General features: G+C 37.4%; 1 protein-coding gene across 1 annotated transcript; it reads left to right on the forward strand.

The window, feature by feature from the left end:
* Positions 1 to 9: 9 nt before the first annotated feature.
* On the forward strand, positions 10 to 12,776 carry USP33 (ubiquitin specific peptidase 33; the record flags this gene model as incomplete). Its single annotated transcript, XM_010181610.1, has 12 exons — positions 10 to 90; positions 2,112 to 2,532; positions 2,932 to 3,072; positions 3,845 to 3,957; positions 5,380 to 5,552; positions 5,664 to 5,758; positions 6,333 to 6,366; positions 7,190 to 7,235; positions 7,962 to 8,142; positions 9,370 to 9,496; positions 11,494 to 11,663; positions 12,695 to 12,776. Coding segments are annotated over 12 exons (1,664 nt in total), but the record flags the coding sequence as incomplete, so codon positions are not given.
* Positions 12,777 to 13,799: the final 1,023 nt, after the last annotated feature.

Genomic DNA, 13,799 nt, shown 5'->3' on the forward strand with positions numbered 1-13,799 from the left:
TTTTCCTTTAGGCCTGGTTCTGTTGTTCCTACTGGCTTATTTCAAGGAATTAAAACTGTTAACCCAACGTTTCGAGGCTACTCTCAACAGGTAAGACCTTCTGTTGTTTTCTAAATCTGCCTAAACCATAAAATTATCATATTTTTAAATTTAATGTTTAAGATACCATGCTTCCTATATTTGTTTAAAGCAAATACAACATAAACTTCAGTTTGTGTGCTTCAAATGTAGATCATCTGAAGCCAAATCATCAATGGTTAAGTCAGGTTTTAAGCATTTGATATACACAAACATGAAAGGCCTTTGACTTCTGAGAGTAACTCCTCCTCAATTTTTTTGAGGAAAATTAAAATAATGTGCATCTAAAACTTCCTTTGTGTGAAATAACACTGCAAATATTTGAGCAGTCCCAGAAAACAAAATAAAGGACTTCAAAAATTAAAAAAAAGATTTATTTTTTTTTTACTATTCATCTGTCAGTTATGTTTTTTTAAAAATCAAACACACAGTGTCAGATTTTCATTTAATATCTTTGAAAAAAAAAACCAAACCCCACTGCTGTGTGTTTTGTAAGCAGCATCATGGAAACTGTAAGCTGGTAACTTGTTAAAAGCATGGATTATTATATAGTAAGGGCACTCTTCAGTTAATCCTTCATACGATATCTTGCTGCATTCATACGGTTTGCAGTGCTTTATTAAAAGCTTTTGGGCTAATGGAAAAATTAAAACCCTGTAATTGGAAAAGCTTATTAATATCTTCCAGGAATCTGCTGTTACTGAAAGGAATTCTGCTGTTCCAGTTAGCAGGTTTCATAGTTGTGGAGTGGAGGATTAGAACACATCTTCATGTTCAAATGCTGCGTGTAGCTGTAAAGTAAATGTTTAAATAGTAATCTCAATGCTTTTTAATTTACTCATTTCTTAAGAGCCACATGAATTTCTGGGAAAGTAGAAAATCAATCTCAATAACCGAAAAGAAACTGTATGGGAACTTGGTTCTTGCAGCTTTCAACACCGATGAGAACGTCTTTTTCCATGCAGAGCAACACTTAATGATGACCTCTTAGGTTCTGCCTGGATCACACTTGTCGTATGTTTATCTGGTTTCATGGCAACAATTAAAACAAAGCAGGTTGTTCATGACCAACACTCTCCTGGTGCCCAGCCTCACAAGTTGGGCAGCCAATTGGGCAACCATGTCCAATATTCAGAGAGAAAAAGGAATTCTTTTGCTCAGTGAAGAATGTTTATCAGTTAATCTGTGTCTCAAGGTCTGAGTCTTCCCTTGTTTTAAAGGATTACTGGCAAATAGGCATAGTAGATTTTGTTTTTTCATTACCCAAAACCAAAAGTCAAATCTGATAGTTGTAGGAAACAGAAGCAGCAGTAGTTGCCAAGAAGAGGCTACTGTTTTTTCCCATGCTTGCTTTATTAGATATTCTCTCTTGCCAGGAACCAAGTTGCTGTGTGGATTGTTGAAATTTAGTGGCTTCTAAGATATTCCCAAACACAGATTAGACTTGCAGTAATACTTCATGGCTTTGTGGCAACACTGATAGCTGAGGAATCTTGTCCAGGCTTGAGAAGATTTCAGATCTTGTTGACAGTGTGATGCCACTGGAAAGACGGGCTAAGTACATCGTAATACTTTTTAATAAGGTAGTTCCATGCCCAGTGAAAGCAAGGCTCTGATTGCTTTGCTGAAGTAAGGTTTTAAAAAAACATTCCTAAAATGTCCCATTACCAGCAGAGCTGGAGCCTGACCGCGCTCCTGGGAGTTGTTTGAATTATGTTTATCATTCATGCAAGCTGTGGCAGTACTTTTTGTTCAAGTTGTTGAAATAAGCTTTTTGGGAATTGAAGTGTTTTGGAGGAAACTTGTATGATAAGATTACTTGTGACATGCAAGAAACGGATGCAGGAAACAAGTATGTGGTCTGGAAATGAATTTTCTTTTGAATGTTCCACATGGGACAGAGGAATTTACTTTTTTCTTCTTTAACAGCCAGCTGTAGCCTTCAGTTTAGTGACCTGTTTCTGTTCCTGATGTGACTTTACTGTCTTTCAAATCAAATGGAATGATATTGTAAAACTTGTTTAAAATCCTAGGACGCACAAGAATTTTTGCGGTGTCTGATGGATTTGCTTCATGAAGAACTTAAAGAACCAGTCGTAGAACTGGAAGATGCCCAGCCTATGGGTGTTGAAGAGAGTATGGAGGAAGACAAGAGCCAGTCAGATGTGGGCTTCCAGCCCTGTGACTCCTGTGGTACCTGTGAGAAAACAGAAAACGATGCTATTTTCAAACCTGTCCTAGAGGATCCTGCAGAGACAACCATGTTAATTCAGGATGACGATAACAACTCGATCACATCCAAAGACTGGCAGAAAGAAAAAATATCAAATAACAAGCTTAAACGAGCAAATTCTGTGGAAGACTTGGAAAAAGACACAAACACTGCTTCAGAGACCACTGAATTTTTAAATAATCAAGGAACTGTCAAAGTACAGATACACAGCAGATTCTCAGGTAATGTCTTACTAACGTGCAATTGAAATAGTCAAATTCTTAGCCAGATTATCTTTGTGAGTGGAAATGAGTTGTAGAAACAGTAAAGAGGTAGAGGTCAAATAGGGTAGGTGGATTTACTTCTTCATTTTTTTCAGTTTAGCTGTTCTGAATTCAATTTAAATTCCCTTGGAAAGCTGAAGATTTGTACTGGGTAATGTTTCAGATAAGCCAGAAGGATGGAGAGGGTTTTTGTTGGTTTGTTCTTCAATTCACATGTCTTTAAAGTTAAATAGTGCTTCATTCTTAAGTGTCCAGTGCCCTACAGTGTGGTTAAATAAGTGATGTAACTATTGCATCTGTTCATTCTGCAGTGCATTTTTGGTAGAATTTATGAAATAATGCAAATATTAATTGCAGAGTACATCAATGATGTCCACATGAATGATATATCTGCAGCCCAAACCCCATCATCAAATGAAGGGATGAACTCACGCTTATCAACCAGTCCTCCAAAATCGTTCTCATCCTGCTCTTCGCTGGCACCAGTCCACAAAAAAGGTACAGGCCCTTTATTTTCTTCCTGAATTGCTCTGTATTCCACTTCTCATTTTGTTGTTTCTTGTGTCAGCATCTTGACACAGTTTGTCTTGGACTCCTACAAGACTTTTGTGTGGTCTCTTGAGTAATTTACTGACTCCAGAAGAGGTTTTGTGGTCATCGTTTTAGCCTACCATTCCAGTAATCTGTAGAGCCCAAGAGACTGCCCTGGTGTGATTACCTCATTAGGAGTGGATTTGGGTGGGGAGCACATGTTACTGGCTTGGAGTTTTACTTTCTCTTTATTTAATAAGCTGCTGTTAGGCTGGACTCTGCTAGTAAATTTACTCCAACCCGCTATCATCAGTGTTGTGATACAATACAATGAGCTTGTGTTTGAGCTCTTCAGCCCAACATGGTTAAAAAAACTTCCTGGAAAGGTGTAATCAAACTAAATGTCAGGTAGAATGTGCCTTTTGAAGGATTCCTGCCAAGATGCACCTCATAGCAGTAGGCTGTAGATTTCAAGACTGGCAGTTTGTTTTACTTCAACAGAGGCAAAATTTTCTGGTGTTTGTCCCCCATAAACTGCTTGATGAGCCTACATGAGTTGCCTGGTACCAGCAGTAATCTGGGTGTTAAATACCTGAAAAATAATTAGTAAAGGGAAAACAGGGCTTAGCTCATAATTTAATCCGAAGTATGCGTGATCTCATATTCTGCAAAGTTGAAGGAAATTAGAACCCAAGGGATCTTGATTTACTTTCAGCATTGTATTTTTTTCATTTTATAGTTTCGACTGTATCGTCGCCAAAAAGAAAGAAGCGCAAGAAGTACAGGAGTGTTATCTCTGATATATTTGATGGGACTATAATAAGCTCAGTACAGTGCTTGACTTGTGATCGGGTGAGTAAAGAAGCAAAGTTCTTGCTTTTAAGATAGATATATTTTTGTTTTCCCCCAAGTACAAATACTTACAGTTTTACAAATACAGTTATTCTCAGGTAAATTATTCTTTTGTGGCAGATTTCCTCAGAAGTTTAGGTTGTTTTGTACTTGTTCACTGAAATACTAATAGCAGCTACTACCAGCACTTTGTGTTTAGACTAGCTTGCTTTCAGTGAGGTGGATGTTTACTCAGAGCTGAAAAGTAACATCCTGAGAATTACTTTCTAGCAAGGATGGAGAAAGAGGCTTGCTCTTCAACTTCACTTTAGGAATTACTAGTTTCTAGTAGTGTTCTGAATATCCTAATGCATACCTGCTACTGCTAGGTTACAATGAAAATGTCACAAAGAAAACTAGAAGATGGTAGTCTGCTCACACTGCTATAACAGTCTTGTCAGGTAGATCGTGGCTAAGAAAACTCCTGTTTTTCAAAAATCCAGACACTTAATTTCACAGGTTATATGAATCATTAACCGATTTCTGAAGTTGTCCTCTACTGCAAAATGTGGTGCAATACTGGAACAGTTGATTTTTTCATTTCTGTACTGTTTGCTCATAGAATTACTTAGAACAGCACACCTGATAATTTAAAAAAAAAAAAGTCATGTCTAGTGGACATTTCCAGTGGACCGCTTCAGTTTCAAAGCAGTAATATCAAGTATTGGATATCCAAGTCTTTGCATTGGGAACAAGTTTCTCAACGTAGAGTTCAAGCCTAACCCTGCTGCAGCTGCATGCCCTTATTGCTTCCTTTGCTTTATATCTAAGAATACCAAGACCTCAGGGTAATCTGCCGAGCAGGATCAAAAAAACAAATAAGAATTTTTAAAGTTTGCTTGATGTTTTACTCTGTGGCTGTGATCGCTGTATCCAGTATGGGAAAAAGAAGATGCACAGCTGGATCTCTTGCAGCAGGCCCAGTTACATCAGGTCCAGATAATGTCAAAATAAAATACTGTCTAAACAACAGGCTGAAGCTTTCTGAAGCTAGCTTGTGTGACAGGAGTCTGAGGCAAAAATCACAGTGCTTTGTGTGGCTGGTAGAAAGACAGCAATGACTTAGAGAAGTTCAGTGGTAACAATGTGCAAGTTCACTCTAAAATGTTATTTTTTTTTCTTCTTTTTTTATAATTAATTTGTAGTGCTTTGTGTGGCTGGTAGAAAGACAGTAATGACTTAGAGAAGTTCAGTGGTAAGAATGTGCAAGTTCACTCTAAAATGTTTTTTTTTTTCTTCTTTTTTTATAATTAATTTGCTGCCCAGTGGAATTTTCAACTCTACAGTGACTTAGTGGTTACTGGTGGACTTTACAGAATGCAGTTTAGTTGCTGTTTCGCTTCAAGCTTAACTCTGTCTTCTTTCATTTGTTTTCTTCTTTAGCTCTCTGTAACCCTGGAGACCTTTCAGGATCTGTCCTTGCCTATTCCAGGTAAGGAAGATCTTGCTAAACTCCATTCTGCAAGTCATCAGACATCTCTAGTCAAGGCAGGATCATGTGGAGAAGCCTATGCCCCCCAGGGATGGATAGCTTTTTTTATGGAATATTTCAAAAGGTAAACAATATTTACCTAGTTCTATTTATGTATCAACTTTGAAATTCCAGTTTCTGCTCTTCTGGCAGAACATTTGTTGGTTTTCTTTCTTTTCTGTCAATGATGTTTCAGGTTTGTTGTCTCATGTGTTCCTAGCTGGTTTTGGGGTCCAGTTGTAACCTTACAAGATTGTCTTGCTGCCTTTTTCGCCAGAGATGAGCTCAAGGGTAAGAGGTTAATTACATGAACCTATTTCTTCTGGGCTTTTTTCCTCCTATCACAATAAGATGATTAGTATCCTCTTAGCTTCACACAATTAAGCAAAGGCCACCTCTGTTAGACTGTAATACAGTCATTCCTTGCTCTTATGGGATTTGTCATTTCAAAAGGTAAGCTTCTTGCTCAGCTGAATATTTGAGGCAAGAAATGTTCATGAAAGCTGCTTTAGAAATGTCAAGCAAATCTGAATTTGGCTTAATGAAACGGTATCAACTAAAGGCTCATAAAACTTTCAAAAACGTGATGCTCATAACCTTAATTTGGATTTAGTAAGTTATTTCCTTTTAAAATTATATAGCATCATCTCTTCAGATTATGCCATACTGCTTCATAGGTGAAAGCATAATACCTAAGAACCTTCCTATTTAGTTGCTATGTCAACACTCTTAAAACTGTTAAATATTGCATGCAACCTAAACATAAATTCCCTTGAAACTTTTATATAGCAAATATATGCACTTGAAGGAGAACTCTTTGGATTTAGAGAATAATGTTGGGTTTTCTTCTCCCTGATACTTGCAGGTGATAACATGTACAGCTGCGGAAGGTGTAAAAAGTAAGCTGGCTTTTACCTTTTTTGGTTTTTAACTTGTCTTAATTTGAGTGCTTTAATGCTTCTGTTAGTCAAGAGGCATTTATTTCTGTTGGCTATGTTGCAGTGCTGTTAATCTCTTGATACTGCCTTGTGTTCTGGCTGTCAGAAATTTAGTATCAAAAAAGGTGCAGGAGTCCAGAAGCGCTGACTTACAGTGCCATACTGCAAACCAAATGTGCTTAGTTCTTTTTCATGTGTCCTATAACTTTAAACCTTTATAAGTTGCTTTTGGTCAATAAAATAAAAGTATTTAGCCCTCTGTATTACTAGCAGGTTTTTACTGATATGCAGTAGGTCACTCCAGTGTGTTAAATATAAATAAATATACTATGGCTTGAAATACTGAAGAAACACAAGTGGCCTGATGACTGCTCAAAGCCCTTTATGGAAAATGAGTGTTATTCCTTGCTATATAACTGGTGATCTGCTGTAGGTAGTTTATTAAATAAACTTAGTTCGTTTCTTTTCTCTCCTTTCTCAGCATTCATAACACTTAAAGCTCTTTCCTTTATGCTAAGAGGAACTGTAAGCTAGAACTGTTAGCTAGGTGGAACTTGATTGTCTGTACTTGCCGCTTTGAATTCTTCAGCAGTGCAGGTTGTCTTTTCTTCTGAAGCATCATTGTTTGTATCATTTTGGCTACCCCCTGTCTAGCTGACATTCCAGAAATATTTTGGGTTTACTTATGTCATGTTCAGCTTAGATTTTTGCTGACCTAGCGCAGTGAAACAAAACCTTTCAGAACTAAATATTGGTTGGTTTTCTTTGTTTTTTCTTTGCTTAGGTTAAGAAATGGAGTGAAATTCTGCAAAGTGCAAAAATTTCCTGAGGTACTGTTACTACATGCACACTTTAAAGCTCTTTTTCTGCATGATTAGGAATGTGGTAAGGCTAATGAGTTGCACGGAGTAAATTCTGTTTATAATATTATATGATGAAAGCGTATCTTCACATCGGCATTTATTTTAAGATTGTGAGCAAAGTTTGATTATTCACACTGTAAGAAAGTGAACCTTGTACATGTCAAGTTAGAAGAACGGGGTTTTTCTACATTGTTACTGTCAGCCTGCAGTTAAACCTCATTTATACTCTAGAACATAGAATTAAATACCTCAAAATCTTGTCTATAAGTAATGCTTGTAACTTGACATTTTAAAAGTAGTCCAGTATTACACTTCAAAAGATGAGTTGATGGCTGCAATAATTAGGAAGAATTCATGTCCCTTGTGACAAGATTGTGCAGTAGGTCCATTGAGGAGGAGAAAAGGTACGTAGTTCATTGCTGCATCAGTGTTAGTAACTGGTCAGGACATTTTTTATATTGTCAGTAAGTCTTCAATAATTACAAATGCATTTCTACCTCCTTAAGCTGCAATTGATTAAAAAAACCAAACCAAAACTGTAACACAGAGCTCATGATGATATGGCCTCAGGCCGTAGAGAAAACTGATCCTTTTGGCATGATAAAAGGAAGAGACAGCATGCACAGTGTAGTTATTAAATATTAAATAATAGCATGTATAGTTCTTGAGTGAATCTGTCGATCCTTCTTACAGATATTGTGCATTCATCTCAAAAGATTTAGACATGAACTTATGTTTTCCACAAAAATTGGGACCCATGTGTCCTTTCCCTTGGAAGGCCTTGATCTTCAGCCTTTCCTTGCGAAGGACAGCCCAGCTCAAATAGTGACTTACGATCTCCTGTCGGTCATCTGCCATCATGGAACTGCCAGCAGTGAGTATGAGGTTGATTGCTGTGTTTCTGCAGTTGATACTCACATCAGCACTTCTGTTTAAGGGTGATATCCATGTACTGAAGGATAAATAGACAAGCATTGGTAATTATAACGTGAAAGATAAATACTGTGATTGTTACCTTGAACCGTAAGATGGCTTCCTCTTAAAGATTGACACATCTTTGAAATTGTATGGCATAACTAAATAAAATTGTGAATATAATTAACAGATCCTGGAATATTAAGTGAAAAAATATATATGCACTATTGAAAGTGAACAGTATACATGTACAGATAATGTCACATGCCAGCAGGTGACCAGCTGGTTGTCTTGTTCTATGCAGCTGTTGTTTGTTTAGAATTTTGATGCTTTGTGTGCCTTACTTTTTTGGAAAGAGTTCACAGAGCACCACAGAGATGCCAGTTTATATTTTTTATGGATGGTCGTTGTCAGTTAACCGCAAGACAGGCAGTAACTGCTATTTATGGGTATGAATAAAGGTCTTACTGTGTATGTCAAGCTCATTTCTGCTGAAGTGCTTCCAATATTGATAGGGTTTGAGAAATAAGAGACAAATTTGAAACCAGCAACGTCACAGATTTTCTGGAAAAGTTACCACCTCCTCCTCCCCAAACTTCAGGTTTAGGTGAAGTTGTTTCCATTGTTTCTGGATGCTTTTTCCACTTCCATTTAGTGCTTGCTGAATGATGCTTGTTATAATCAGTTTAGTAGATATTTGATGATTTATTTATTGGCACTTGAATATGTATTTTAAAACAGTAATAAAATATGAGTAGTCTTCAAAACAGTTAAATATGGTCTTGATATCATGTAGCTGTTAGACATCTATGCTAATGTCTGTTACAAAGCATATAAAGATTTGAAAAGAGTTGATTGTGGAAACTGGTTAGGGTAAATTGCTCAGGCAGTCTTATTCCCATTTGAATATTGTGGTTCAGAAGTGGCTTAGACAACAAGCTGCTTGAAGAGTTCCAGACTATGCTGACAGCCATGTCCAACTTTCCATTAGCTGTTAGAAATTCAGGAAAAAAACCAGCTGGTGCTGAGTTTGAGAGACGTTAATATCCAGGTCCTGTCTGCTGATGGTTTAATGATCTTCTCATATAAGATTTGCTGGTTTTGGACTTGTTATGCAGTACATGAAAAGGAAGTAAAATTGGCAACTCTGGACACTTGTTAATAGCTCTCACTTTTAACACTCCAGGTGGACATTACATAGCTTATTGTCGCAACAATTTAAATAATCTGTGGTATGAATTTGATGACCAGAGTGTCACAGAAGTATCAGAATCCACAGTGCAAAATGCAGAAGCCTATGTTCTCTTCTACAGGTAAGAAATTGAAAGTACAATCATACCCATATTAGCCTGGTATGTAAATAACTGCTTAAGCAGTTGGGCAGCTTTCAGGAATTTAACTGCCTGACAAGGATTATAATGGAGGAATTTGACCAACCAGACAAGCCTGTGCTGGAGAGAAACTTAATCCTTCACTTATGGCCTTAACGCTTGCTCTGCCACTGCTAAAACGTGTATAGAAATTAAAATGAAAATTAAATCTGCACAAATACAGTAAAATGCCTAGAAAGAGAATTTTAGGCAACTGTTAGAACTGGCCACCAATTACCTTGTTTTCAATTAGAGGAAAGGAATTCTACACATGGGAAGGTTTTGCACACAGACTCCAGCTGTTAGAGCTCTGAAGGGAACTGTGGGAAGTCTTTAGCAGATGGGATGTGGAGCAACAGAGGTTTTACTGTGTTGTAATTTAATTTCAGGGAATTTATAGGCTGGTCTTTTCCTGAAAGTTGAAATGAAAGGCCAAAAGTCATGTTGTTATCATCCTCAATCTACGGAGTTTTTGTACTTGAAATAATGAAAGCAACTTGAATCAATTTTCTAATTCTAAACTTCTGGTGTAAAGATCAAATTTCCCCTAAAAGTTGATGACAAAACAGATTATGTCAGAAATGAGATGTGTTCTGAGAATGGCTTCACACTTTAATTAGGAGCACTCGTACCTGCCAGTGTCTGAGCGAGGCCTGAGTCTGACTCGGTAGGTGTTTTAAAAGGAAAGAGGAAGTCATGCTTTATTGCCTAGAAAGAACACTGTGTCTGACTGGGGGCAAACATAGTAAAACTAATAAATAAGTATAGCATTCATAAAACTTGGGTTTTTTTAAAAGAATATACCCACAAGACACTACACTGCACACAAAATAGATGTTTTTTTCCGTGCATTTTAGAAAGTTCAGTGGAGATACATACGCTTTTTAAAATTACAGCTGGAAATTGAACTTACCTACTTGAATTTAAATTTTCAGACTTTTCTCAGGTTTTTGGTAAATAATTTTGATCTGAATTTAAACAGGCAATGTTTTTTAATTGTGTTCATAGCATTTGATTTTTCCTGCTCTCTTAGTCTTGTTTTCATCTACTATAAATAGCCTTGTTGCTGTAGCCATTAGGCCTACCTGAAAGTTTTTCTATCAGCTATTTGAGTTCACTTTGACTCTGGTCACCTCTGAGGTGGCCCAGCTTTTGTACGATGCTGAGTGAAGTTTCAGGTCAGAGTTCTGGAGGATGGAATGAATGGTTCAGATTTGCTTTTGGAGAAGATTCTATTCAACCTAAAAACAGGAGAGCAGAGGTACTTCCAGTTGGACAGCAGCAACAGCCTTGATGAGAAAAGTTGGGGGATATAGGAAAAGTAGGGCAATTACCTGATCTACTTACTGTTCAGCCTGACTTTTGAAGGTAAGTAAGGAACATCTGCCCAAGGAGCACAGCTTGCAAAGCTTTAGCTTGGAAGATGGCTAGAGGAAATGGGGAGGTAGGCAGAGCCTTATCTCCTGCTCCTGTGATGATCACCTCTGCTGTCTCTGTTGCAGTCCAGCTCTTTGCTTTCTCAGGCTGGCAGGTTGAATGGGAACTGTCGGGGCTGTTTGAGTTGTTGAATAAGCAGACAAAGGTTTGTAAGCCTGCTAACACCTGCGCCATGGCTTGTCAGAGCTAAGGATAAGTATAGGCTTAACAGAGCACGTAATCTTGGCTGCCCTTCCTGCTCTGCATGGCTGTGCTGACTCGTGTGACACACGGTTCTGTAACGTGACAGTCTGGGTTCCTGCCACATGTTTAGATGGTGGCTCTGGCTGTGCATAAAAGGTGCAGGTTTTTTCACGTGCTGAATCAACTGCTTCATGCTGGGAAACTTTGACACACACACATAGCCCAGGTAATACACTTGACAGTACAGTTTTCACAAAGTAAATGATCTGCACTGTACACAAGGATATGTATTTGTTTAATGATTTCTGTTTCTGTAATAGAAAGAGCAGTGAAGAAGCACAGAGAGAGAGACGGAGAATATCAGGTCTGCTGAATATGATGGAACCAAGCCTTCTGCAGTTCTATGTTTCCAGACAGTGGTTAAATAAATTCAAGACTTTTGCAGAGCCAGGACCAATTTCAAATAATGACTTTCTCTGTATGCATGGAGGTGAGACTGTAACCGGGTATCATTAAAAATAATGTGTCTGTCAACTTGTAGCTATGCAGGGGTGTACGCGTGTTTAATGAAAGGAATTTGAATATGGGAAGTTCATATTATAACTTCTGTTACTACTTAGCAAATTATTTCTCTCATTTTAGTAGCTGAGTAGTTGGAAATGATACTGTGTGAAGTTCTAATTTTTTTTTCTTTTCTCTGCACATCTGATTTAGTTTATAAACTTTAAGAGGAACAGTTTGGATTCTCTGCTCGCTTCCTAAACACGTATTTTTCCATTTAAAAAAATCCTCTCACTTTATCATCATCCTTAGTATCTTGGCAATCTAAATCTTTTTCCAGCTACGTGCTAGAAGCATAAGAAGGTTTGAAAGCTGCAAAAAAAGAAACTGGTCTGATGCAGAGCATCCAGTGCACAACAGTGTGAAAATAGAGTAGTAGTTCTGTATATTTTGTATAGGAGCGTAAAAATGTTCCTTTAGGCTAGATTTTCCCTGTTCAAAAGAATCACTGCATAGCACGTTGCTGCTTGCCATGTGCTTCAGCTCAACACCTCTAATTCTGCAAGCCCCTCTATTTCTGCCTCCCTCAAAATGTTACTATTTTCAAGCATTCCTATTGTTTGATGTAGTTCATAAAGGCCTACAGTAAATTAGGAAACTTTGAGGAGACAGTTTGCTAGTGTGTTTGCATGCATAAACAAAAGATTTAATCGTTTGGACATTTTAATTGTTTGCCTGAAGAAGCATTTTGTAATCAGTATCTAAAAATTATTCTAGCCTTTTAATCTTGCATGTAGTTTGCTTTGCTTTTTATAAACTTTTCGGCCTCATAAAAGACTAAAATTAGAGTAGTCTTTAAATACAGTAATAGATTACACTGTGGAAAAACTTGTCTCACGTTATTTCTCATCATTCATTGAAAGGTGGTATTTTTTTTTTTCTTTAGACACCTCTAACATAGTCTGCTCCCCCCACACTCCCCAATAAAACCCTCAGTCTTTGTTGTTGTTGCTTCTGCAGGTGTTCCTCCACACAAAGCTAATTTTGTAGAGGACCTAGTTGTAATGCTACCTCAAAATATATGGGATAATCTGTATAGCAGGTAAGTTTAGTTCTGTTACTGGGAAAAAAAAAACAGTGATACAGTTTGAGAGCAAGTATGTGCCAAGCAAGAACATCAGACTTCACAATTGGTGTCAAAAAAAACTATATATACTCTAGACACAAAGCTAAATGAAGGGATTTGCAAGGGGCTGATTTATATCATTTGCTTGTGCAAAACAGTGCTAAAAGCCTACATAAAGCAGTGCGTTACTGGGATAATACTTCAGTATTAAACCAATAAACATGTATGGTATGCACAAAATGACACAAAGTAGGTCAGCAGAAGTACTCTTTGCAAGTGGTATTTTGAAAGAGCTCTCTGTGTGAGCTTCCTGTTCTCTTGTTGGCTGGAGATTGCTTTTCTTTTATGTTGGCTTCGAATCCATGGCCTCAGCTGCCAGTACTGCTTCAAAATCACTTAGATATAAGCCTTCCATAGAGCTACTTCACACTTTTTTATGTAGGTCAGGTTTAAGTGCTTGCTTATAAAGGAGGGAGTCTTAAAAGATCTGTCTCCTTTTTGAAGTACAAAAAGCTGCAGAAGAGACTTGCTGATGACCTTAAGGACTCTGTATTGCACTTGCATTAGATATTTTTACCTATTAATTTCCTGCCACCTAAGCACTGTAGCCAAAGGGTTGTAGTTTTTTTGTTTTAAAGTTTCAACGGACGCAAGTGAAAAATAGAAACAATTTTATTTCCAGCTTATTTCCACTTTCCTGGATATACTGAACTTTTCTTCCAGCCAACAAAGGCATTATCCATTTTTCTGTATTGCAGAAATATTTGTTAAATTTGAAGGAAAATGTTTTCTTAACCTCTCATTATTTTCCCTTCTCTATAAGCTCTTTTAACAAGACGTCAAAATTCAGTCATTTGATAGAAAGGCAGAAGTCCTCCAGATTTTGAGAGTAATCTACTAGGTAGAAAGAGGTAGGAATTGTTGTTGCTAAACATCCTTCTGTCTGGCACACACACCCTTCAACACAGAGTAGCTCTGAAGCAACCATATTTTGCTTTT

Source organism: Mesitornis unicolor, unplaced genomic scaffold (genome assembly GCF_000695765.1).
Source record: "Mesitornis unicolor isolate BGI_N332 unplaced genomic scaffold, ASM69576v1 scaffold35763, whole genome shotgun sequence".
Taxonomy (NCBI): Eukaryota; Metazoa; Chordata; class Aves; order Mesitornithiformes; family Mesitornithidae; genus Mesitornis; species Mesitornis unicolor.